This window comes from Jaculus jaculus, chromosome 5 (assembly GCF_020740685.1).
Source record: "Jaculus jaculus isolate mJacJac1 chromosome 5, mJacJac1.mat.Y.cur, whole genome shotgun sequence".
NCBI lineage: Eukaryota > Metazoa > Chordata > Mammalia > Rodentia > Dipodidae > Jaculus > Jaculus jaculus.
Window position 1 is genome coordinate 165,522,451 of NC_059106.1, and position 24,208 is coordinate 165,546,658.

General features: G+C 53.7%; 1 protein-coding gene across 2 annotated transcripts in view; it reads right to left on the minus strand.

The window, feature by feature from the left end:
- Prdm15 (PR/SET domain 15) overlaps positions 1-21,443 on the minus strand; it is a 68,827-nt gene extending 47,384 nt beyond the window's left edge. Inside the window, exons 1-6 of one of the 2 annotated variants that reach the window (XM_045150493.1) lie at positions 21,396-21,443; positions 12,021-12,066; positions 11,220-11,313; positions 9,458-9,611; positions 6,889-7,141; positions 260-361 (exon numbers count right to left, since the gene is read on the minus strand). In XM_045150493.1, the coding sequence (XP_045006428.1) occupies positions 260-361; positions 6,889-7,141; positions 9,458-9,611; positions 11,220-11,313; positions 12,021-12,057 (640 nt within the window). In that variant the 5' untranslated portion in view covers positions 12,058-12,066; positions 21,396-21,443. Of the gene's footprint in view, positions 1-259; positions 362-6,888; positions 7,142-9,457; positions 9,612-11,219; positions 11,314-12,020; positions 12,067-21,391 lie in introns of both variants that reach the window. The other variant, XM_045150492.1, reaches the window with a different exon arrangement.
- Between the last annotated feature and the right edge of the window lie 2,765 nt (positions 21,444-24,208).

The following is a 24,208-nucleotide window of genomic DNA, read 5'->3' on the forward strand; positions in this document are numbered from 1 at the left end:
GGCCAGGAGGCACGGTCAGTTCTTACTGGCCACCCCCTCCAAGGAAGCAAAGCTGAGGTGACAGACTACACAAAGGCAGTGCTGGCCTGTCCACGTGCCTCCCATCAGAACCAGCCGCTGGCAGCGGAACGCAGGGAGGGGCCAGGCTTGCCCCTGCCCAGGACATTGAGAGAACTGTGAGGGCAAAGCGGCATGGACGAGAGCTGGCAGCGACGCACGCGGGGGTCCCCTGCCCACCCGCCCGCCGCCGCCTCCTTACCGTTCAGGAGCTGCAGCTCCAGGAAGGAGCTGGAGCACACCTTACATGCCCACTGGCCACGCTCGGGCTCCACAGGGGCACTGGGCTCAGGGGGGCCTGGAGCTGGAAGACACAAGACAGGAGCGGGGTGAACCACGAGAGCCTGGGGTCTCCATGCCTCCCCCACGTGGCCTGTCCCCTAAGGGATGAAGGCAGTGACAGTCAGGCTCACAATCTCACCTACTCCGGAAGCTGAGGCAGAGAGATGTGAGTTCAAGGCGTGCCTGGGCAATTAGTGAGGCCTTGTCTCAAGATTCTTTTTTAAGTATTTTACTTATTTGCAAGGAGAAACAGAGGAAGACAGAGAGAGAGAGGGAAAGAAAGAATGGGTGCACCAGGGCCTCTAGCCACTGCAAATAAACTCTAGATGCATGCCCTACTTTGTGCATCTGGCTTTATGTGGGAATGGGGGATTCAAACCCAGGTTGTTAAGCTTTGCAGGTAAACACCTTATTCATTGAGCCATCTCTCCAGCCCTCAAGTTCATTTATTTATTTATGAGACAGTGAGAGAAAGAGGCAGATAGAGTGAGAGAGAATGGACACACCAGGGCCTCCAGCCACTGCAAACGAACTCCAAATGCATGCATCACCTTGTACATCTGGCTTTAAGTGGGTACTGGGGACTCGAACTCAGGTCCTTGGGCTTTGTGGGGAAGTGCCTTACCCACTGAGCCATCGCTTCAGCCCTCAAGTGTTTTGAAAGTAGGCACTGAGGCGATGGCTCAGTGGGCAAAGTGCTTGCTGCATGAACATGAGGGTCTGAGTTCAGATCTCCAGCACACACGAGGCGTGGTGGTGCCCCTGTAATCCTAGGGCTGGGGAGGCATAGGCAGACACTCCTGAAGCTTGCTAGTGTGGTCACATAGGGGAGCTCTAGGCTCAGCCAGAGAGCTTGTCTTGAAAACTAGGGTGGAGGGTGGCTGGGGACATGGCTCAGCAGATCAAGTGCTTGCCGCTCAAACTGTCGTTCCCAAGTTTGATCCTCAGACCCCCAACATAAAAATCCACAAGACATGGCGGGCTTCTGTGATCCCAGCACAAGGACAAGGAGACGGGAGGCAGAGGCAGGGTAACCTGCCAGCTCCCTGTAAGCACAGCAAGGAACAAGAGCAGAGTGATAATCCAGAGAGAGCGACCCTGCCTCAAAGGAGGAGGAAGGATTGGGAAGGACCTGAAATATGTCTCTGCTGTCCACGTGTGCGCTGTGGCGCTCATGCACCGCGCTAACACACATAGAGTAAAATAAAAATAAGGTGGACAAAAAAAAAAAAAAGGAAAGAAAGAAAAGCCAGGTGTGGTGGCACATGCCTTTAATCCCAGCCCAGCACTCAGGAGGCAAAGGTAAGAAGATCTCTGTGAGTTTAAGGTCAGCCTGGGACTACATAGTGAATTCCAGGTCAGTGTGGGCTACAGCAAGACCCTACCTCAAAAAACCAAAAAAATACAATAAAATAAGGAGAGTGACGGAGAAAGACACCCAAAGTCAACCCCTGGCCTTCATGTGTATCCATGTGCACATGCACCCTACACATAAGAACATACACACACACACGTACAAAAACGTCTTTAAGAAGGGGCTAAGTGTGTGCAGCTCAGTGGTAAAGTGCTGAAGAGGCTCAATCCCCATCACAACAACAACAGAAGAGAGGCTTGGGTCTAAGTTCTCTCTCAGCGGCTCACGTAACGGGGAGACGGGACCCGGAACAGTCAGCTCACCGTACCCCTTGCCTACCAGTGGCAGCCCCAACCCAGCATGTTCCAGGAACTTTCTGAGATGACAACCCAGGCAGGAGTGAGTTCAACTCCACTCAATTTTAATAAGACACCATCTGGGGCAGGAGGCTGCTGCCTGGGCAGTGCCTGGAGTCTCCATCGATGGCACACAGGGTGCCCTGGCTATGCAGACAGGGCTCGAAGCACACAGGATTCATGGCTAGACAGACGGGGCCTGCAGGCTCCTTTTCATGGTCACAGGAACTCTCCTGGGACCTGCAGTTCTGAGGGAGCATGACCCGGGATCAATTTTCTACTCTATACCTGAGCTGCACTGAAGCCCGTGACCATGAACACTGCAGCAGTCTTGCAGAGGGAGCTCTGGAGTCTAATCGGTTGCCCAGCACGTGGCTGCACTACCATCCTATGCCGGGAGGGGGCGCATCTCTCCCTGCATCCCAAAGGCGCTCTGAGGACCAAAAGACCTGCTGTAGGCACAGCATGCAGGGCTTCCTTAAGATCATGCAGGGGCTGAAGCCGCATACAACATGGAATGGCTTACTCAAAAAACAAAGGTGCCGGGGCTGGGGAGATGGCCCAACGTTTAAGGTGCTTGCCTGAAAAGACCGGGGACCTGGGTTTGATTCCCCAGTACCCACGTAAAACCAGATACACAAGGTGGCTCATGCATCTGGAGTTGCTCACTGTAGTGGCTAGAAACTCTGGCGCACACATTCATCTTCTCTCTGTCTCTCCTCTAAAATAAATAAATAAAATAAAAACTTTTTTTAAAAAAAGTGCCAGGTGGCTGGAGGCCTTGGTGTACCTATTCTCTCTCTCTTGTAAATAAATATGGAAAAAACAAACTATAAATAAATTAATAACTGGCTTGGGGGGGGGGAAGTACCAGGTACGGTGGTGCACACCTTTAATCCCAGCACTTGGGAGGCAAAGTTAGGAGGATTGCCATGAGTTTGAGGCCACCCTGAGACTACATAGTGAATTCCAGGTCAGCCTGGGCCAGAGTGAGACCCTACCTCGAAAAACAAACAAACGAACAAAAAAGACAACAGAAAGGTAGCTAGTGGGAAGAATGAAAATCAAAGCCAAATTCTCATCCAACTCACATTCCTAAACATACAGGCTTCCATGAGGGATGCATGTGAGGGCTTCGAGAAAGGTGCCCTTGAGGCAACAGTGGCTTCCTCCTAATTCAAGCGGGTCACCATCTCCAGCAACAGTGACTCAGGCGTGAGAAGTCACACTGCCCTAAAAGGGTAACCCCCCCCCCAGCTCCTCCACCCGCTGCTCTGGTGCTGCGTGAAGAACTCTGACTGGAAGAACCAGGTGGTCAGAGCAACTGTCCTCTCAGGAAAGGACCAGCATTTTCAAAAGACAACTTGAAAAGAGATAATTTCGTAGGGAAAAACAAGTAGCCGACCATCAGCAGTCAATTTTTGACAGTCAACCACTTAAATTTCTAACAAAGGGCAGAGTGTCCTCCAAATGCCACACAAAACGGGCACAAAACCAGCCTGGAGTGGCAGCGGCAGCAAGGCTTGGGGTGCTAGTGTAGGTCAAAGACGGGCACGTAAACCAAGTGGCATCGGGAGCTTCCGGGGTAGTGGGACAGTAGAGATGGGTGCGCACATGAAAGCAGGTAACCATAGCGCAAGCCTGGGAGGACCGGATACAGGGGGATGCAGACATGAGAGGCGGAGGTACAGTGAATTCCAGGTCAGGCTGGGCTAGGTCAAGACCCTACCATGGAGGAAAAAAAAAAAAAAAAAGAGCCCAGCACAGCTTTAATCCCAGTACTCTAGAGGCTGAGATAGGGGGATCCCTGTGAGCCCCAGGCCAGCCTGAGGCTAAACAGTGAGATCCAGGGCAGTCTGGGCCACAGAGGGACCCCGCTCCAAAGAAACTGGTAAGTCTAGCAGGATAAAGCAGCTACGTGTCTGCAGAGATGAGCCAGGGCGGAGACCTGGGCTGCGGCGGGTGGGGAGGGCTGGCCGCTCCGCAGGCCCGGTGCGGAGACCCCGCCGCTGCGCGCCACGTGGACAGCGCGGAAGCCGTGCCTGAAGATCGGCGGGCTTTGCTGCGTGCAGCTGTGTGCTTGTCGGCGCTGGGTCTTTCAGGACGGCAGCAACAGCTGACTGCGCACAGCCTGTGGCATGGTACGAAGTTTCCTGGGGCTATGGGACAGGGTGGTGGGGGCTTCCCGGGGACAGGGGACATTACTCTCCAGCTCTGTCACGAGAAGAGTGACTCTGAACCACATGCCCTTCTGTTGCAGTCAGGTTCGCATGCTGGCAGAGATCACCCAGGTTCAGCTTGTGGGAAAAGGGGGTTTATTTTCGCTTAGAGACTCGAGGGGAAGCTCCATGATGGCAGGGAAAACAAAGGCATGAGCAGAGGGTGGACATCACCCCTTGGCCAACATAAAGGGGGCAACAGGAATAGGAGAGTGTGCCAAACACTGGCACAGGGAAACTGGCTATAACACCCATAAGCCACCCCCAACAATACACTACCTCCAGCGTTAATTCTGAAACTGCCTTCAGCTGGGGACATAGCATCCAGAACACCTAAGTTTATGGGGGACACCTGAATCAAACCACCACCCCCTCCATGCTCCATGTTCCTCCCCAGCCGAGTCAGAATTATGGGAGAAAAAAAAAAAAAGCACCTTCAATGTGAGTTCAAACAAAAGGGCCAGGGGAGAAGTGATCCATTATCAGGAAAATACAATGAAAATCAAGTTTTTAAAAAGACAAAGCCAGTCGGACGTGGTGGCGCATGCTTTTAATCTCAGCACTTGGGAGGCAGAGGTAGGAGGATTGCCATGAGTTTGAGGTCACCCTGAGATTACATAGTAAATTCCAGGTCAGCCTATGCTAGTGAGACCCTACCTCGAAAAACAAAAAAAAATTTAAAAAATTTTAAAAAGCCCTGTCAAGACAAAACCTAAGTTTTCTCTGTGATGTCCTTCAACTCATAATGATAATCCAACAAGGCCACAGTAAACAGGAAATGCACTCAGTGCGCCTGACCACGGTGCCCCCAGTGCACTGTAGAGCTCGGCCATTTCCCCGGCCATCACGGGGAGCTGTGGCTGCCCAGCCTCCCGAGCAATAACTGTGCCACCGCCACCAGCCTGGAAACAGCAAAATTCCAAACAGTTTCTACAGAATACCTACTACTACGCTTGTGCCATTGTGAAGTTGAAAAACTGAACCATCGTTAAGTTGGAGACCATCTGTATCTGGAAGCTGGTTCTACAGACTTGCAAAACTGCCACCGTTTACGGGGCTGTGAAAGGGGCTGGAATGGAAGCAGGCCTGAGCTCCCCAGCAAGCACGGGCCACCAAACTGAGTGACGGCGTGACATACGGGGAGGCTTCCTGAGCACCCAGCCACATGTTTCTAAAGTGCGTACCGGTGACTGCTGAGTCTCTTCTCCTAGGACCTGGGCACAGTGATGTCCAGAAAGGACCTCTCTCTTCCATCGTGGGTGGCAATCTCCCCAGCAGCCCATGGCCAAGACCCTAGGCCAAGTGGAACAGTGAACTGTCCCTCCTAGCTCTACCCCGGGAGCTGAAGTCAGCTGGCACTGCTCTCCAGATGCTTCCCCCCCCCTGACTATCTGCTGTGTCTCTAAGGTGCAAAGAGGACTGGGCCGCAATGCCTGGCTTCCGCTGGGGGACACGTCTAGCATACATGCCCAGGCTCTGTGTGGGGGCTGGGGAGGAAGACTGGGGGTAGGTGCTGGCTGGGAGGCACGGGAGGAAATGGGGCAGCGGATGGATTCTTGGCAGGGGAGCCAGGAGAGAGTGCACAACAGCCACTTACTGCGAAGCCCTGTCTTCCTCTCTTGCCTCTTCACTTTTCTAGGAAAAGGCTTGGTGTAAAGAGACTGCAGCAGGCCAACAACTGATCTCGTATTTCAGGTTTGATTAAGAAAAGGCTAAAGGGCTAGAGAGATGGCTTAGCGGTTAGGGCACTTGTCTGTGAAGCCTAAGGACCCAGGTTCAATTCCCCAGAACCCACATAAGCCAGATGCACATGGTGGTGCATCTGGAGTTCATCTGCAGTGGCTAGAGGCCTTAGTGTGCCCATTCTCTCTCTCCTAAGTAAATAAACGATTTTTTAAAAAGGCTTAAAATACTGTATCAATTTTAACAGTTCTCCATGGGAGTAAGAAGAAAAGGCATATATTAACTTTTGTGAATGAAGACATTTCAATATTAATGGTTTAAAAAAGGGTGGGGCTGGAGAGATAGCTTACTGGCTAAGGCACTTGCCTGCAAAGCCTAAGGACCCACGTAAGCCAGATGCACAGGGGGAAGAGGCACCTGGAGTTTGTTTGATGTGGCTGGAAGCCCTGGCATGCCCATTTTCTCTCTCTCTACCTGCCTATTTCTGTTTATCTCTCTCTCTCTCAAAAAAAAAATAAATAAATAAATAAAGACCCTTAGCTGGGTGTGGTGGTGCAGACCTTTAATCCCAGCACTCAGAAGGCAAAGGTAGGAGGATCACCATGAGTTCAAAGCCACCCTGAGACTACATAGTGAATTCCAGGTCAGCATGGACTAGAGTGAGACCCTATCTCAAAAAGAAAGAAAGAAAGAGAGAGAGAAAGAAAGACACTCAACTATGACCAGCAGGCACAGGACAGACCAGAGCCTTCCAAGGACAGGAACCTTGCCTAAGAAAGTATTCATTTGTATAACTCAGTGCTGGTCAAAGGAAGAAAGTGTCTTCACGAGAGACTCACTCAATGTGGGGGGTCAGAAGAGTCATTTAATCTGTCCACACTGGGTTAGCATCTCTTAACTCCACTGAGGAAGCAGGGATGGCAGCCGCAGGACATACCCGGAACGCTGGAGCAGGCTTGCTTCAGCATGGGCTTGTCCATCTTCTTGGCATAAAAGGCGGCATACCACACGCGCAGCTCAGTGCCCGGGGGGATGTCCCTTGAGGTGGTGAAGTACACGTCACTGCCATGCTGGTAGGCGGTCAGGTTCTGGTGCCCGGGCTCCAGCGCCGGCCGAACAAGCATCATCCAGTTGCAGTCGTCCTCGTTGGAGGTGTCAAAGCACACGGGGTGCCCACCCTTCTGGAACACCTGCAGCAGGACCAGGGGCCACTAACCCAGCAGTCTGCCAGTGGGGGGTGGCACCTGATGACTAGGCATTTAAAATGGCCAGGAGGGGCTGGAGAGATGGCTCAGTGGTTAAGGCGCTTGCTTGCAAAGCCTAAGGACCCAGGTTCACTCCCCCAATACACGCATAAAGCCAGATAAACAAGGTAGAGCATATATCTGAAGTTTATTTGCAGTGGCTAGAGGCCCTGGTGCACCCATTCTTTCTCTCTATCTGCCTCTTTCTCTCAAATAAATAAATAAAATAGGGGCTGGAGAGATGGCTCAGCAGGTAAGGCATTTGCCTGCAAAGCCAAAGGACCCAGGTTCGGTTTCCCAATACCCACATAAGCCAGATACATATGGTATGCGCATGTGTCTGGGGTTCGTTTGCAATGGCTACAGGCCCTGGTACACCCAATCTCTCTATCCGCCTCTTTCTCTCTCAAATAAATAAATAAATAATAAAAATAAAAGTGCCGGGCATGGTGGCACACGCCTTTAATTGTAGCACTCAGGAGGCAAAGGTAGGAGGACTGCCATGAGTTCAAGGCCACCCTGAGACTACATAGCGAATTCCAAGTCTGCCTGAGCTATTGTGAGACACTCCCTCAAAAAACCAAAAATCATTCCTTAACATAAATCAGCCCTTTTCTCTCCTTTCCTCGTTTCTTTTTGTTCTGCTGAAATATGCTACTCTGTTTTCCAAAGGTGTTCCAGTGCAAGGCCTGCGCCTGCCCGGCGGCCGAAGCCGACAAGCATGTCCACCGTGGGCGCTCTGGGCTGAGGAGCGAGCCCTTCCTTTGTATGTCCCAACTACTTCCGAAGGTCGGCTCGGTGCTAGGTGCAGCTCCACATTCAGGGCCTCCCAGGCAGAGGGGTTTCCAGAGATCTCACTTTAGATCCTCAGTTTCCCTTGTAACTGCTATCCATTTTGATTTTCTCTTTTTTAAAAAACATACACTTTTCTTGGGGCTGGAGAAATGGCTCAGTGATTAAGGCGCTTGCTTGCAAAGCCTGACGACCTGGGTTTGATTCTCCAGTACCCGTGGAAAGTCAGATGCACAACACATCACATGCATCTGGAGTTCATTTGCTTTCTCTTCATTCTCCTCGCTCTCTCTGCTTGCAAATAAATATTTTCTTTATTTGCATGTATGGCCACGCCAGGGTCTCTTGTCTTTCCAAACAACTCCAGATACAAGAACTGGTTTTTGCATCTGGCTTTATATGGGTGCTGGGGACTTGGAACAGGGCCAGCAGGCTTTGCAAGCTAGTGCCTTTAACCACTGAGCCATGTCCCGAGTCCCCATTTTGTTTTTCCTTTCTTTTTTTTCTTTTTTTTGGTTTTTTGAGGTAGCGTCTCACTCTAGTCCAGGCTGACCTGGAATTCACTATGGAGTCTCAGGGTGGCCTCAAACTCACAGCGATCCTACCTCTGCCTCCCGAGTGCTGGGATTAAAGGCGTGCACCACCATGCCCGGCTCCCATTTTGATTTTCTTAATGTCATGTCAAAGTAGAATACAGCCATCCCCCTCAGCCTGACACACTCGGTGGGGCTGCCGAGCCCTGAGCTGCAGTTCAGTCTGAGAATCTTCGGAGTGCCTCTGGCTTACACAGTGAGAAAACGATACGCTGGGGAGATACAAGGGGCCACGACCTTGGGATGAGGCTCCCGTCGGCGCAGGCTCACACCTGCCAGGCTCTAAATGCATCTCTAAAGATTTGCAAATGACTGAATGCTACCTTAACTTTTTCTTTTCACATAAAACAAGCTGAAGGGAAAGATTAATTTATTTTTTTTTTATTGTTTTGGGTTTTTCTTGGTTTTTTTGAGGTAGGGTCCCACTTTAGCCTAGGCGGACCTGAAATTCACTATGAAGTCTCAGGGTGGCCTTGAACTCACAGCATCCTCCTACCTCTGCCTCCCAAGAGCCGGGATTAAAGGCATGCGCCACCATGCCCGACTCCTGTTTTGGTATTTTGAAGTAGGGTCTTGCTGTAGCCCAGGCTGACCTGGAATTCACTCTGTATTCTCAGGTTGGCCTTAAACTCACAGTGCTCCTCCTACCTCTGCCTCCCAAGTGCTGGGATTAAAGGCATGCACCACCAAGCCCAGCTAATCCAACTTTTATGGCTGTTTCAAGGTCCTTAAAAATCCTTAGCACTCAGTAGGCCTCACCCTTATGCATGCAGCTCCCCCGCCTCCTGGCCCTGGCAGTGGTCTTCACGGCCCACATGGGGAGTCATGCAGCCCCCCACCCCTGGCCCTGGCAGTGGGTACAGGCAGCAGCCTTTACCTTCAGGGGAAATGCGGACTCCTTTTCCCACTTGGCGACCCTCCTGGATTCAAATGGGCCAAACTGTGTTCTCTTGACAAGCTGGGTTACAGCAAACACACCTTCTGCCCCATCATCGAGGCGTCTGATCTCCAGGTTAGAGGGGAGGGAGGACCTGAAAGGAGAAGGGTCTCATAAGAGGCCCTGTCACCTGGTACATGGCCCAGAGACACATGGCCTGCAACACCTCCTCACTGACCACATAGCTCCTGAGATGAAATCCTCCAGGGCTGAATCAGAGCTATACCTACACACGCACGCACGCGCACACACACACGAAACAGAGGTCACTCACTGAAGGGCACATACGGTCTAGGTTTGAGCGCTGGGCACAAGAACTGAATCAGAGGTCCAATGTCCGAAGGGAGGAGGGATGGCGCGTCACACATATTGAAGGCTAAAAAGGGCTTCCAGCCTGGGGGAGGGTACACTTAGGATACAGCCTAGTTTAACTGGAAGGTCAAGGGCAGGAGGAGCAGATCAAAGGCTGGGGGGGGGACCTCAGTGTGGTTGAGAGTTGAGAGTCAGAGACACGTGACCAAAAGCACAGGCTGCGATGAGAGATGTCTTAGTGCTTGCCTGTGAAGGTTAAGGACCCAGGTTCGATTCCCTTAAACCACATGCACAGGAGCAGAGGCAGGCCCTGCCTGACAGGCCTGTAGGGGCTGGCTGAGAAGCATGAGCTTGCAGCAGAGGGCTCATATGCAATGGTTGCAGCTGGACTTTGGGGGGCAAAGGGAACTCCTGGAGGTTTGGGGGAAGAAGACAGTTGACCGTCTTCTCTGCTTTGGGCAAAAAAACGTTAATCACTTTGTTTAGAAGAGGAGACACAACTAGGTACATGGGTGGGAAGAATCACTGAGAGGCTTCTGGAAATAGGACCAACGACACACTGGCCATCGTTTAGCATCAGCTGGGCCAGACACCACTGCAGGATGACGTCAAGGGGTAACTCAGGCTCCATGGCACAGAGGCAACTGAGCTGTAGAGTCCAAAGGGTGACTAACATGGCAGCCCATGGGGAACTGGACTCCAGACTCTCAGGGCACAGGCTTCCCCCAGGAGCACAGGACCCCAATGTCTACCTGAGCCTCCTCGACACACCTACAGGTACTTCTTCTGGTAGCTGCACTGGCTTGACTTATGATCTACACTCACTGCCCAGCGCCCTCCGCCCCAGCCATCTTATCCACGGTGGGCATCTGTCTGTGGGAGACTTGACTCAGAATACAGCAAACCTACAGCTTGGCCAATGTTGCTCCATGTGTACAACAATGAAGCTCAGGCTAGCCCAGCCCAGCCCAACTAAAGGGCTCTGAACCCCATCAAAGAAGCACACTCTGAGCTGGGCGTGGTGGCGCACGCCTTTAATCCCAGCACTCGGGGGGGGCAGAGGTAGGAGACTCGCTGTGAGTTCAAGGCCACCCTGAGACTTCATAGTGAAGTCCAGGTCAGCCTGAGCTAGAGTGAGACCCTACCTCGAAAAACCAAAAAGAAAAAAGAATCACACTCTGATGCCCTGACTCCCCAACAGCTTGCCCCAGCAGGAAGACACCCAGCTCCCCGAGGGATGGAAACCACTCACACCCAGGCATGCACACGCACAGCCTCACATTCTCACTGGCCCCTCGGTTTGCAGACACACAGGCCTCTGTGCTCTGCCTGCAGCCAATAGCCAGCCCTGCTTCCCAGGGCTGGGAGGGCAGCTCAGGAGGCCACTCACCTGGCCCTGCTCAGCACAAAGGAGTCCTTGACCATGACCACGGGGCCCAGCTCAGGACACTCAGAGTCATGGTACTGGCTGCAATCTTCACACCCTGCATACAGACAGTAAGTGTCAGAAAGGACAGTGTCCAGGGGAGGAGCAACCCAAAAATCACAAACCCGAGAAACAGAACCCCAGCCCACATGAGACACTGAGCAGATCCCACACACAGGATCCCGAGATCCAGCCCTTGGTGCTCCCACAAACACAGGATGGATGGAAACTCCCTCCTGACCTGAGAGCCTTGTCCAATCCTGTGTGTCACCTTTGTGGTAACAAGGCCCAAGACCTTCCCTGAGGTATGAGGGCAGTGAAGTCACCAACGCTAGCCCGTTCATCCTAAATCTAACGCTCTTCCCTTGTATCAGCAAGAGTACTAGGGAGGATGGGCCCTGAAGACCCCAACCCTGCAGCATGCTGCACAGAGAATGCATCTCACTCTCAAAGCAGGTCAACTCATTCCAAAAACAGCTCTGGGGGCTGGAGTGATGGCTCAGCAGTTAAGGTGTTTGCCTGCAAAACCTAATGACCTGGGTTTGACTCCCTAGTTCCCATGTAAAGCCAAAAGCACAAAGTGACACACGTGTCTGGAGTTTGTTTGCGGTGGCTGGAGGCCCTGGTGCACCCATTCTCTCTGTCAATGAAAATAGGCCTGTGTTACAAGAACAAAATGTGGCTGAAACTTTGCCTAGTCAGCAAGTGTCAAGTCATCTGTATCCTATGATAAGCCAGCCCCAGACAGGCCCATGGGCCACTTACAGATGAACATGATCTCATCGCTGCCATCCTCAGCCATGGCCCACACCTGTCAGGACAGGAAAGAGCCTGTTAAAGGTGAGCTTTTACCAACAGTTTGGAAAGACAATTCCTATGAAAGCCTCTCTGGAACGTGCAGGGAAGCGATGGTGTGCTTTCAAGGGGAAAAGCAGTGGAATCGTTATCATAGGTCATTTGAACCATTTTCTCACCTAAAAGAGCACTGTTTTAATAAGAGCAGTGGATTTGAATGGCCCCACGAGTAGGAAGTCTTCATGAACGTGGACTGGCATCTTTTCAAAGCAGCTCTCAATCCCTCTTTATTAGAAAACACTGCATTTTTAAAAGCCAGTTTTCACACTGCTATGTGTTTTTTGTTCCTCTCTCTCCAGCCTGCGAACTCCTCCTGGGAAGTCATGTCTACTGCTGCCCATGTCCCTTTCAGCATCTAACTTGTGCCCAGTGCCCCACCCCACCCTTCTCTGGGTAATGGGCTCCACATGGTGTTGTGGTGCATGGAGGGCTCTCCTGCTCCCAGATAAACCTTTGTCAGATCCCCCACTTCCTGTTGAAGATCGCCTCAAAAACCATCTCCGAGCGAACAGCTGAACACGGGCCAACCCCCAACATACACGCGATTCAGACAGGGTGATTCAGTCATTGTTTAGCATGGGACGTCAGACTCCTGGGCTGTCAAACGGATGTCAAGACGCCCACCTTGTTCAGTGTGGGAAGCATCAAGCTACTAGATCAGCACCCCCACCCCCATCTTTCTTGCCACCTTCATGTTCTGCCCCTCTGGTCCACTTCTGGCTATCCTTGTAGGAAAGTATGCAAGCCTGAGCCATGCTCCTTGAATGTCAATCTTACGTCCACCTCCAGCTTGAAGACTGCAGAGCAGATACACAGAGCCCAGGGAAGGCTCGGACTGTCCGAGCCTGTGTTAGTGAGCAGAGAAGGTCAGAGAGCCAAAACCATCACAAAGAAACAATGAATTGGCCGTACACAGGGCAAGGCTGATGAGACAGAGGATTTCCATGTCGCTCGTAAAATGTCAGAAATAGCCACGGCACAATTGCCCCCACCTCTCAAACACAGCCACACATTCTCTTCTCCTGGAATCTAGGAATCGGTGTTCCTGGCTAACCTGGAAGCCAGCTCACAGGCCCAGCAAGACCAACTCAGTCCACATCTCTGCCTCTGGTCCCCAGACGCAAGGCAGATGGACAGGTGGGCTCCTGGGATTGAGGGCCGTGGCTGGTCACTGAGCAGAAGGCAAAGAGGGACAATGTCAGTCTCTCCCATGCTGTGACAAAACACTGGTAATCATTCACTTGCAGGGAGAAAAGCTCGTTTGGGCCCATGGTGGTTGGTTCTGCTGTATGGGGCCTGTGAGAGGCAGAAGGGCACAGTGGGGACAAGTGGCCAGGAAGCAAATGTCCCCTTCTCTGATGACCTCACTTCTCCCACTGGGCTCCGCCTCCAACAGGTTCAACCACCTCCCAATGGCTCCATCACCTGGGAGCCACACCTTCAAAACATGAGCTTTTGGGGGACATTTAGGATAAAAAAAAATGTAACAAAAAAGTAGAAACAGCACTGGGATGGGGTGGGGGCAGGGCGGGGCGACTGATCTAACGAGTCACTGACGCGTCCCCCAGCCTGAAGACCTGTGCACCGTATCCCATCACACACCACGGCGGGAGCCCAGAGCGCCTACCAGCTCCGCTCGGTTCACAGGCTCCTGCAAGAACAACAGGTCTCAAGAGGCCCCCAAACTAGTTAGGTCCCAGGGGAACACAGGCCAGCAAAGCTCGTCAGAAGCAGAGTGGGAGGAGGAAGGGAATCTGCTCGGGTCTGGTTTTAGACACCCAGAGACCTGGGGAGTCCTTCCCCTGGGAGCCCTTGCCACTCGCCTGTACCTCAAAGGCAGCCTAGCCCCGAGGCCCCAGCCTTGCCCTCCAGCAGAGCGGTAAGGATGGAAACAGCTGTGTGGATTTGGTGGGGTTTTTTTTTTAATATTTATTTATTTGTAAGCATAGAGAGAGTGTACTTGGGTATGTGTGTCAGGATCTAGGGGCAGGGCATGAGAGCACCCCACTGGGCCTGTCCCTTTCCAGGTCACCCAGACCCACTGCCTGGGTTTTCTCCATACACAAGGGTCCAGTCCTCCCCTGCGGACTCCACTGCCCGCACGGTACGGCCTGTGATACTGCTCAAAGGCTGGCTTGGATGTCCACTTCTCTTTTTTCTTAGGTGAAATCACATGCATTATATTAGCATCTCGCTATACAGCCTATGTATACAGAGCTTTCTAAACCTTAGCCTCTCTTATCCCTTTCCTATTCCCCAGGTGGCCTGACCTCGGGTCTTTGCTTTCCTGAGGCCCTTCACCTCTGCCTACACCAGACTTTCAACTTTGGTCTTGTAATTTCACTTGTTGTGTGGCAGGTGAAGTCTTGTGGTCGCATACTCTGTTCCCATCTCCTTGCTCCCCAATACAGGTTTCCTTAAATCAATGTACACAATGCTAACATTGAAAACACTGGCTGCTTAAATGAATTTATTAAGGCATTTCTAGCATACTCTTATTTGGATGGCTGGTTGATTTTTTTTTAAGGCAGGGTCTCAGCGTAGCCCAGGCTAACCGGGAACTCACTCTGTATCCACAAGCTGGCCTTGACCTCATGGTGGTTCTTCAACCTCAGCCTCACAAGGGCTAGGAGTAAAGGCGTTTATCACCATGTCCTGCTGAGCACAACCTTTTTAAAGTTACCTTTTCATATTTGCTTAGTTCTTGGGAACAAATACGGCTTGGAGCTCTCGCATGGACACTTTACATGTGTTATATGCATGCAGACCCAAACCTGCCTTGTGGTGCCGTGTACTATGGGGCACATGCTGAGCGGCTGGCATGTGCTCTTTTGCTGACTATGCCCAGGGTTTGCTGTGGGACACAGTGACATGCAGCATCTGCAGCTGAGGGAGGAAAGGAAGCCAGGGCTCCACGCTTCCGCCTCCGCCGGGCTCTCATCTACTCCACACCTTCTCCTGGTCAAGCCAGTGAAGTGGGCTATTCAGCTGTTTCCTGGAGCCCCTTCCTCTCCATTGACCTTAGGTCCCACGCTGGGCCTGGCACTGGGACCTTGCTTTGCTTCAGTGGGGTGCTGGTTTCCTGAGCCCCATCACTTCACTTCCCGGGTCTGTCCCCTGGGAGCACTCCAAGCTTCCCTGGGAAGCCATGTGGGTGAGCCTTTGGCGAACATCCACAGGGCTGGTGCCACAGCTGGCCACCTGGACACCAGCATGTCTCACTCGGAGCACCTGATGTTGGGGACAAAATACTGCCTTCAGCTTCTGGTCAGTGCTGCTCATCTCAGCAAGGTGCCTGTGTACAAGTCCCCCCCCCCCCCCGCCCACAGCCCCCAGGAGGTCTGCTTGAGCACCTGTCACCTTGTGGCCTGTCTGGCACCCGTGTTCTTCTGTGTTCTCTTATACTGATTTTCACTTCTGGTTCTGAAGAAGTTCTATAAGGGACTTCGTGCAGGCACAGGAAAGGTATAGAGTCCTCCATGAAGAAATGGAAACTATGGAAAGGGCCAATGGCTTAGCGGTTAGGGAGTCGGACTCTGAAGCCAAAGAAATGGAAACTGATGGGCTGAACAGATGGCTTAGTGGTTAAGGCATTTGCCTGCAAAGCCAAAGGATCCTGGTTCGATTCCCCAGGACCCACGTAAGCCAGATGCACAAGGGGGCACATGCATCTGCAGTTCATGTGCAGTGGCTAGAGGCCTTGACACACCAATTCTCTCTCTCTCTCTCTCTCTCTCTCTCTGAATTTTTTTTAAAGCAAACTCCCCACCACCAACTACCATATGTGCTTATTACACTTATAAAATGCCAAAGGCCTCAACAGCCACTACACACAGGGCACACTCTCCTTTACCGCGCACACCTGTAATCCCAGCACTCAAGTGGCAGGTTCTAGGCCAGCCAAGGCTACACTGTAAGATCTTCTCTCAAAACAAAACAAAATAATTGAAGGAGGGCACTTGTCACAGAAGTTTCAGTCTTCTCTTCAGAGGACAATTGGCCAAAGTGCAACCGGGTCACTCTAGCAGACTTCCACGCCACCCAGGACTCAACACGTACTCGGTGCCCAGCGCGCTGCCTTCAGCCACATCACGCAGCCAAGGCTTCCTGGTGACACGGACACTTGCTCGGCCGTAAGGCCTGTGATGGGAGACCTGGACCGTGCTGGCCAGGACAACAGGTCAAATGGAGCCGGGCATTGGTATCTCGGCACCGAGAAAACAGCGTCTGCAAGCGCTCCAGGCTCCGGGTCAGATAAGTGAAGCTCAAAGCATCACCTTGGGGGCAGATGGCAGCAGCTTCTCGGGATGTGACTGAGGTTGGAGGAGGATGCAGGGCCTCCGAAGAGCCCCTCCTCCTCCTCCTCCTGAACCCCACTGTCCTCTTCCTGCTTCCCAGCCTTCAGAGCCCTGCGCTCTCTCCTTTCCCACAACAGCTGGGAGACGCATGTGGCCTCTGCAGCTCAGGCTGAGATACGGGAGCCACTGTGACAGTTTTAGGAAGCGGGTGGATCTGAGAAGTGACTGGGCCACAAGACACCACCCTCAAGAACAGCCTGGGGCTGGGAGGGAATTGCATAGCAAACCACCCCCCTCCATCCATCCCCGGGGAGGCTCGCTCCGCGTGAGTGCGATGATGTGGCATGGCAGGAGGCCAGCACCGGGCTCTGGTCTCCCAGCCTCCCGACTGCAGGAAATACAGTCCAATTCTTCATCCATTATCCAGTCTGGCAAACAGGCTAATCCAGAAAGCCTGTCCCCCATCCATCAAACAGCCAGCCCTCCTCTCATAAATCCCCTTGGTCTATGACTGCCACACACCGCGTAGACACCACCCAACTTTGCCCTGGACACAGTCCCCGAAGCGTCTAAGAACACCCAGAGCTCACACACTGAAACAAACAAACGGGGTTCACCTGGAGGTCACCCTGCCCCCCCCCCCCATCATGACGACTTTTGTCTGCCTCCCTCTACTATAAAAGCCCGGGGAGAACAGCTGGCTTCCTTGCCTCCTGACGGCTCTGGAGAGACTCTGTGCCTGGCTTCACTGAAGGACTCACAGGACACCCCCGCCACTCACCCCCATCAACAACTCAACTATCCCCCTTTCCTCAGGGGTCAGTCTCCTGCCTGGTGTCCCTTTGCTGGTCGAGACTCTGCGCAGCTTGAAGCAGATTGGCAGTGGGACAGTCCAGGAGGTTCTTTGGCCCTCTCTCCCTCTGGGCTTGGCACATACCCAACCTGAAAGCCACCTGTAAGGCAGCATCCTGGCACGGCCCTTGTCCCTTCCCAGGTCCAGGTCCATCTCTGCGGCCACCTGGTAGCTGATACCAGGCACAGCAAGCCCTCAGCCAGGCTCATCTAAAGTGCTCCATCAGCCTCCACTTCAGAGGCCGGCTTACCTGCTCATGCCTAGTTTAGAGAGGTGTAAGGGATGTGCGTTCCAGCAGACTGCAAATACGGACCTCTAAAATAAAAGTGGATGTCACTCCTGTAAATGCATCTATTAAAATCTAAGGCCTCCGACGGGATGACCCGTCCTCCCCCTCACGGGGACCAGCTCCTCCTTGGGCACCAGCACGCTGACCCCGCCTCTTCGCCATGCCCTCCAGCTTCCTCTCCAGAGAATCCCAAACCATCCATTAACCGTTCCCACTTGGAATTGCTCTCCTGACGCCTTTGGCGAAACTCCTCGCAACACAAGTATGTCTATACATTGAATCAGACTCGACTCCATAGGAACACGGGCTGTGCTTGTTTCTTCCCGGTGAGTTATTGCTCCATGCACTGGGCCTCTACCCCGCAACCAGAAACAGGTTTACCCTTAAGAGAACTAATCACCTCATAGAACAGCTAGGTTCAAGTAAACACACGCGGGCTGGAGAGATGGCTTAGCCGTTAAGCGCTTGCCCGTCAAGCCTAAGGACCCCAGTTGGAGGCTCGATTCCCCAGGACCCACATAAGCCATATGCACAAGGGGGCGCATGTGTCTGGAGTTCGTTTGCAGTGGCTGGAGGCCCTTATGTGCCCATTCTCTCTCTGCCTCTTTTTCTCTGTCCGTTGCTCTCAAATAAATAATTTTTTAAATTATTTTTTTTTTAAGTTTAAAAGAAAGCACACGGGGCATACTATTCCCCAATAGTTCACCACCCTGGCTTCTCTCCTTCCCAGCATAGGAGCCGAGTGATGTCCACACAGGTGAGGAGATGGAGGCTTTGGAAGGCAGGACACAGCAGGGTCTCACGCTTAACCTTAGTTTCTAGCAGACCAATTCCCAGTTACAAGGTGGGCGGGTCCTGTAAGTGGCAGAGGGTTGCACACCTACAGTGAAGTCCCCCTAAACCTGTGGACCAAGTCACTCAATTCCCAAGGGCAGTGGTGACACCGGGCTTGGGAGGATGTCAGAGGTTGAGATCTCTTACTTTAAATTTTTTTAAATTTTTACTTATTTATCTATTTGAGAGAAAGGCAGAGATTGAGAAAGAGAGGGTGAGAGAGAGACAGAGAGAGAGAATGGGAACACCAGGGCCTCTAGCTAATGCAAATGAACTCCAGACGCATGTGTCACCCTGTGCATCTGGCTAACATAGGTGGAATCAAACCTGGGTCCTTTGGCTTTGCAGGCAAATGTCTTAAACACCAAGCCATCTCTCCAGCCTGAGATCTGTTGTCTTTGACAGGGCTCCTTCCCTAGGAGGAACCCCTGGAGGCCAGTAGAAAGGTAGATCCCAGCCATGCCCCTAGCTCTCACTGGACAAGCCCGGCCCCCATCCCTACCCAGAAAGGTGCAGGGCCTCTGGGGCCAGCTGCATGGGCTCCTCACTAAGCAGCACCTCCGGTGGCCCAACCAGCTCCCCAGTGCCTATACTCCGATTTGGGGCAAATCCTCTTGGGTTCTGTATTTCTGTGGTGTCCAGATTCCCCAAGGCATCCGCAGGCTCAGCTTAAAGGACCGAGGCACTGCTCCAACCCTGCTCAAAGCCTCCGCGGCGTCCTCATGGTACTCAGTACAGAAGCCGCACAGCCCTGCTACCTCCTCACCTGGGCCCAAGAGCCAAGCTCGTTCCTACCCAGGACCTCAGCTCTCACCATGTACCAGCCCACTTTGCTCTCCACACGCAGGCTAGTTTCCATCACAGCACTGGTCCCACCCAACTGCAGACACAGGCTGTTGTGGTCCCAGCTAAGGGTGCCCACTTCCGTCCACCCAGCTGCCTGCCTTCCTTCATGCCTTACCGCTCTTGTCTGATAGCTTCATCGCTTACGGTCTACACGGCCTCCTGCACCTGCCTGAGCACGGGTATTCAATACCCAATATGCATTCACCACGTAAATGAAGGGCTGCGTAAGCGACGGGCCCACAATGACACCGGGCAGGTGGCACGCACACATGGCAGATGAGAAACTGAGTCTGCGATGCTTTTAAGTCATAGCTCGCGGTCAGTTTTCAGTCTCCTCTAAAGTGTACAAGACAGCAGTGTGTCCCCCAACTTCTGCACGGATAACCATACTGGGGGAAAGAAATGGCCTGAAAACCACATTCTATGGGAACAGAGCTCCTTCTCAACGATCATTCCAAGAGACACTATTTAGCCTCGTGTTTTCGGTTCGTTTGTTTCTAAGGCAAGGTCTTAGTTGACCTTGGACTCACTATTTTAGCCCAGGCGGACCTCAAGAACCTTCTGCTTCAGCCTCCCAAGGGCTGGGATGACAAGCGTTTCCCACCATGTCTACCTGTGCTTGATTTTGAATGTGTCTTGTGGAGAACTAACTACCCTTTGTGCTTCCAAATTGGAACTTTTTTTTTTTTTTTTTTTTGCAGATGCATGAACTGTGGACATCAAAAGAAAAATAAACTCCATACAGCGCTCCTTAGCTTTGAAAATCCAATCTGTAGTTCTATTATTTCTTCACCCTTGGCTGTGAGGCAGTGATTTCAGGGAAAACCTGGGAAGCCAGAGTGGAGCATGGAAAATGTAGAGAATGTGACACCAGCAAGGTTCGAAACAAAATACGGTCGGGGTGTGCAGGGGGATCACGTCCCTAATGAAAACTGTGTTTGCATCACGCACTGTGTGTGCAGAGACGGGTCCCTGTGGCTCTTTAGGGCAGTCCTTGACTTTTCTGCCTGAAAACACCTTTAGGATCTCAGAGGGCCCTCCTGAATGGGGGGGGGGGCGGAAGTGGCTCTTAGCAAATGCGTTTTTCAAAGGAACATTGACAGCTTTAAATTCAGGCACAAGCCCACGTGTCTTCAGATCACACACTCCCCTGGACCATTTTAAACCCCCCCCCTCCCCCAGGAGGCAGGAGACCGGTTCTGAGCATGTGTGAAGAGGCTCCCAGTCCACTGCACGAAGGGCCGAGCTGGGGTAAGTGTGCACTGCCTAACCCGCCAGGGAGGTGGTGTCTTAATGTCTGTCCTCTCAAAGCGTAGAGGCCACACCTGCTCCTTGTCCCCCACCTGACCATCCTCTTCCCATTGGAAGAAGTCTTTTCACTGCCATCCCTCGGCCACCAAAAGATGTAGAAAAGTAAAAAGCGTCTGGGAGCTTGGGGGGGGGGGCACCGCCCAACCCCTTGCTTTCCTAACGCAAAAGGGCGTTGGGGAGGGGGGGGCAAGGGTCTTCCCTGGGCCGTGTCCATACACGGGGCCAAGGGGCATGGCCGAGGCCATCAGCAGCCCGGGAGCCGGGAATTGGCTCCACACCGGCAGCCCGTAGGGTTGCTGGGCCCTGGGCACGTGAAGGGCGCTGGGCCCCGGGCATGGGGGTGGGGGGGAGGGCTGGGCAAAGGGGTCCGCCAAGCCTGGAGATGGGCCCGTCCTGCCGAGCGCAGGGGGGGCGTCGCGGGGTCGGGGCCGGACCCCGGAGGCCCCGAAGTGGACCGCAGGCGCCGGGCCCTACGTGGGCGCCGGGCCATGGGCGGCGGACCCGGCCCGCCGGGCCCCGCGACGGGCGGAGGAGCCCGGGCCGAGCGGGAGCGCCCGAGGCTGCGGGGAGCCGGCGGGCGGGCTGGCGGGCGGACGCGCAGGGCGATCCCGGAGCGGCTCCGGAAATCCAGCCGGGTTTTGACTCCGATCGCCCCCGGCGGCCGCGGCCGGCGAATGTAACAAAGAACAGTCGGCATGGCGGCTGGACCGGGCGGGCGGGCGGGCGGGCGCCGCGGGGCGGCGGGGCGAGGGCGGCGGCGGCGGCGGGCGGGCGGGCGCGGGCCGGGGCGCGCGGCGCGGCGGGGCGGGGCGGGGCGCGGCGGGCGGCGGGCGCGGGCCTGGGGCTTTACCTGCCTTTGTAAAGTGCTGAGCGGGATCGGATCCGGACTCCGGGTTGCGATCCGCTCCGGAAACTGCGCAGCACCGGAAGCCGGGGGGCGGCGGCGCGGCATCGTGGGAGTTGTAGTGCGCAGCCCGGTGCGGGCGGGGCGCGGGCAGGGGGACGGGCCGCGTGGACCCGGCAGCTGGGGGAACGAGGTGCGTGGGCCGGGGAGCGGGGGGTTGGCTACGTGGACGGGGTGCAAGGGGACAGAATGCGTGGACGGGCCTCTGGGGGACAGGCTGCATGGACGGGGTGCTGGGGGACAGCATGCGTGGACGGAGTACTGGGGGATAGGATGCGTGGACGGGGTTCTGGGGGACAGGATTCGTGGACGGGGTTCTGGGGGACAGGATGCGTGGATGGGGTGCTGAGGTCAGGATGCATAGACCGGCGTTCGGGGGGACAGGATGCGTGGACGGAGTACTGGAGGCAGGATGCGTTGACGGGGTATTGGGGGACAGAATTCATAGATCAGAGTTCTGGGGGATAGAATGAGTGGACGGGATGCTGGGGGACAGAATGCGTGGACGGGGTGCTGGGGGACAGGATGTGTGGACGGGGTTCTGGGAGACAGGCTGCGTGGATGGGGTACAGGGGAACAGGATGCATGGACAGGGTGCTGGGGTCAGGATGTGTAGACCCTGCTTTAAAAAAATGTCAACCAGCCATCCAAATAAGAGTATGCTAGAAATGCCTTAATAAATTCATTTAAGCAGCCAGTGTTTTCAATGTTAGCATTGTGTACATTGATTTAAGAAACTTGCATTGGGGAGCAGTGGGATGGGAACAGAGTATGCGACCACAAGACTTCACCTGCCACAAGTGAAATTACAAGACCAAAGTTGAAAGTCTGGTCTAGGCAGAGGTGAAGGGCCTCAGGAAAGCAAAGACCCGAGGTCAGGCCACCTGGGGAATAGGAAAGGGATAAGAGAGGCTAAGGTTTGGAAAGCTCTGTATACATAGGCTGTATAGCGAGATGCTAATATAATGCATGTGATTTCACCTAAGAAAGAAAGAGAAGTGGACATCCAAGCCAGCCTTTGAGCAGTATCACAGGCCGTACCTTGCGGGCAGTGGAGTCCGCAGGGGAGGACTGGACCCTTGTGTGTGGAGAAAACCCAGGCAGTGGGTCTGGGTGACCTGTAAAGAGACAGGCCCAGTGGGGTGCTCTCATGCCCCGCCCCCAGGGCCTGACACACATACACACGCACTCTGTCTCTCTCTCTCTGCTTACAAATAAATAAATATTAATAACAACTCACCAAATCCACACATCGCGTCCTGGGGGACAGGGTGTGTGGACGGGGTGGGGGTGCTGGGGGACAGGATGTGTAGACCGGGTTTCTGGGGGACAGGCTGCATGGACAGTGTGCTTGGGGACAGGTTGCGTGACCGGTGGAGCGGGGGTGAAGTGTGTGCTGCAGAAGTCAGGGAGCTGAGACTGGACACGGAAGAGCTGGGGGGACAGGGTACGTGGACCAGGGAAGGGCAGCGTGGACTGGGTGAGCAGGTTGCATAGACCTGGGTTCTGTGAGGGTTTGTGCAAGGACCAGAGAGCTAGAGACGCTGGGACTGTGGACTGGGGAGCTGAGGGGGACGAGGGTGCATGGACCAGCTGGCTGAGTTCACCGCGCATGTGGACCAGGGAGCTGGAGGACCGGGTTTAGACTAGGGAAGTGGTCTGTATGGACCTGGGCGAGCTATGTGCACGGGGGAGATGTAGCACGTGGACCAGGGAAACTGGCTGCATGGACCCAGAGAAGCAAGTGGTCTGGCTGTGTGGGCATGGACTAGGAGAAACACGATGTCCCTCCAGTTCACTCACTGGTCTCCACAGTTTGGGGTCCAAACTGGAGGGACGGGTACGTGGACTCGAGGCAGCCAACATGCATGGATTGGGGAAACTGCCCCGTTGAGGAAGGAGCCAGTGGGATGCGATGCGTAGATGAGAGAGCTAGCGGAAGGGGCTGCCTGGACCAGGAAGCTGCAGGGACAGAAAGGCTTCGGGGAACACCTCGCTGCTGAGAAATGCTTAGAGAAGCAGTGAAACTGGGACTGATGGGGAACAAGCAAAGGGTGAGGAGGACCACAGAGTTGTAGAATCAGGGCAGTGTGCGTGGTGCAGGATGCTGGAGGCCTTGGGGATGCAGCCTTGGCAGAGGTGGGACCCACGTGGCAGAATCCAGCGTCCTCACTCTAGGGAAGTTGCTTTTTCTTTTCTTTTCCTTTCTTTTCTTTCCTTTTTCTTTTAAAAAATATTTATTTAGTTGACAGAGAAAGAGAGGGAGAGAGAATGGGCACGCCAGGGCTCCAGCCACTGTAAACAAACTCCAGATGCGTGTGTCCCCTTGTGCATCTGGCTTACGTGAGTCTTGGGGAGTAGAACCTGAGTCCTTTGGCTTTGCAGACAAATGCCTTAACTGTTAAGCCATCCCTCCAGCCCCCTCTTTTTTTGTCTTCCCATGGCTGCAGGGAACATGGGGTGGTCTTAGACCAGGGTGGAGTTTTCCTCTAAAGCACCTCAGGGATATTGCGCAGTCATGATTTCTGAATAGCTGACGGACATGCTGCCATTCTTGGCTATCTGATTCATTTTATAAATCATCCAAGCTTAACAGCTGGCTGGCATGGACCGGAGCTAGGATCCGAACATGGCCACGTGGACCATGAGTCCAGTTCACGAGCATGTGAGCCCGGAGGAAAGTGTGACCACAGAGCAACCTGTTCTACCCGGGAGGCTCCGCCTCCTCCCATCTCCCCAGCCCTGGAGACTTCTTTACTTCTT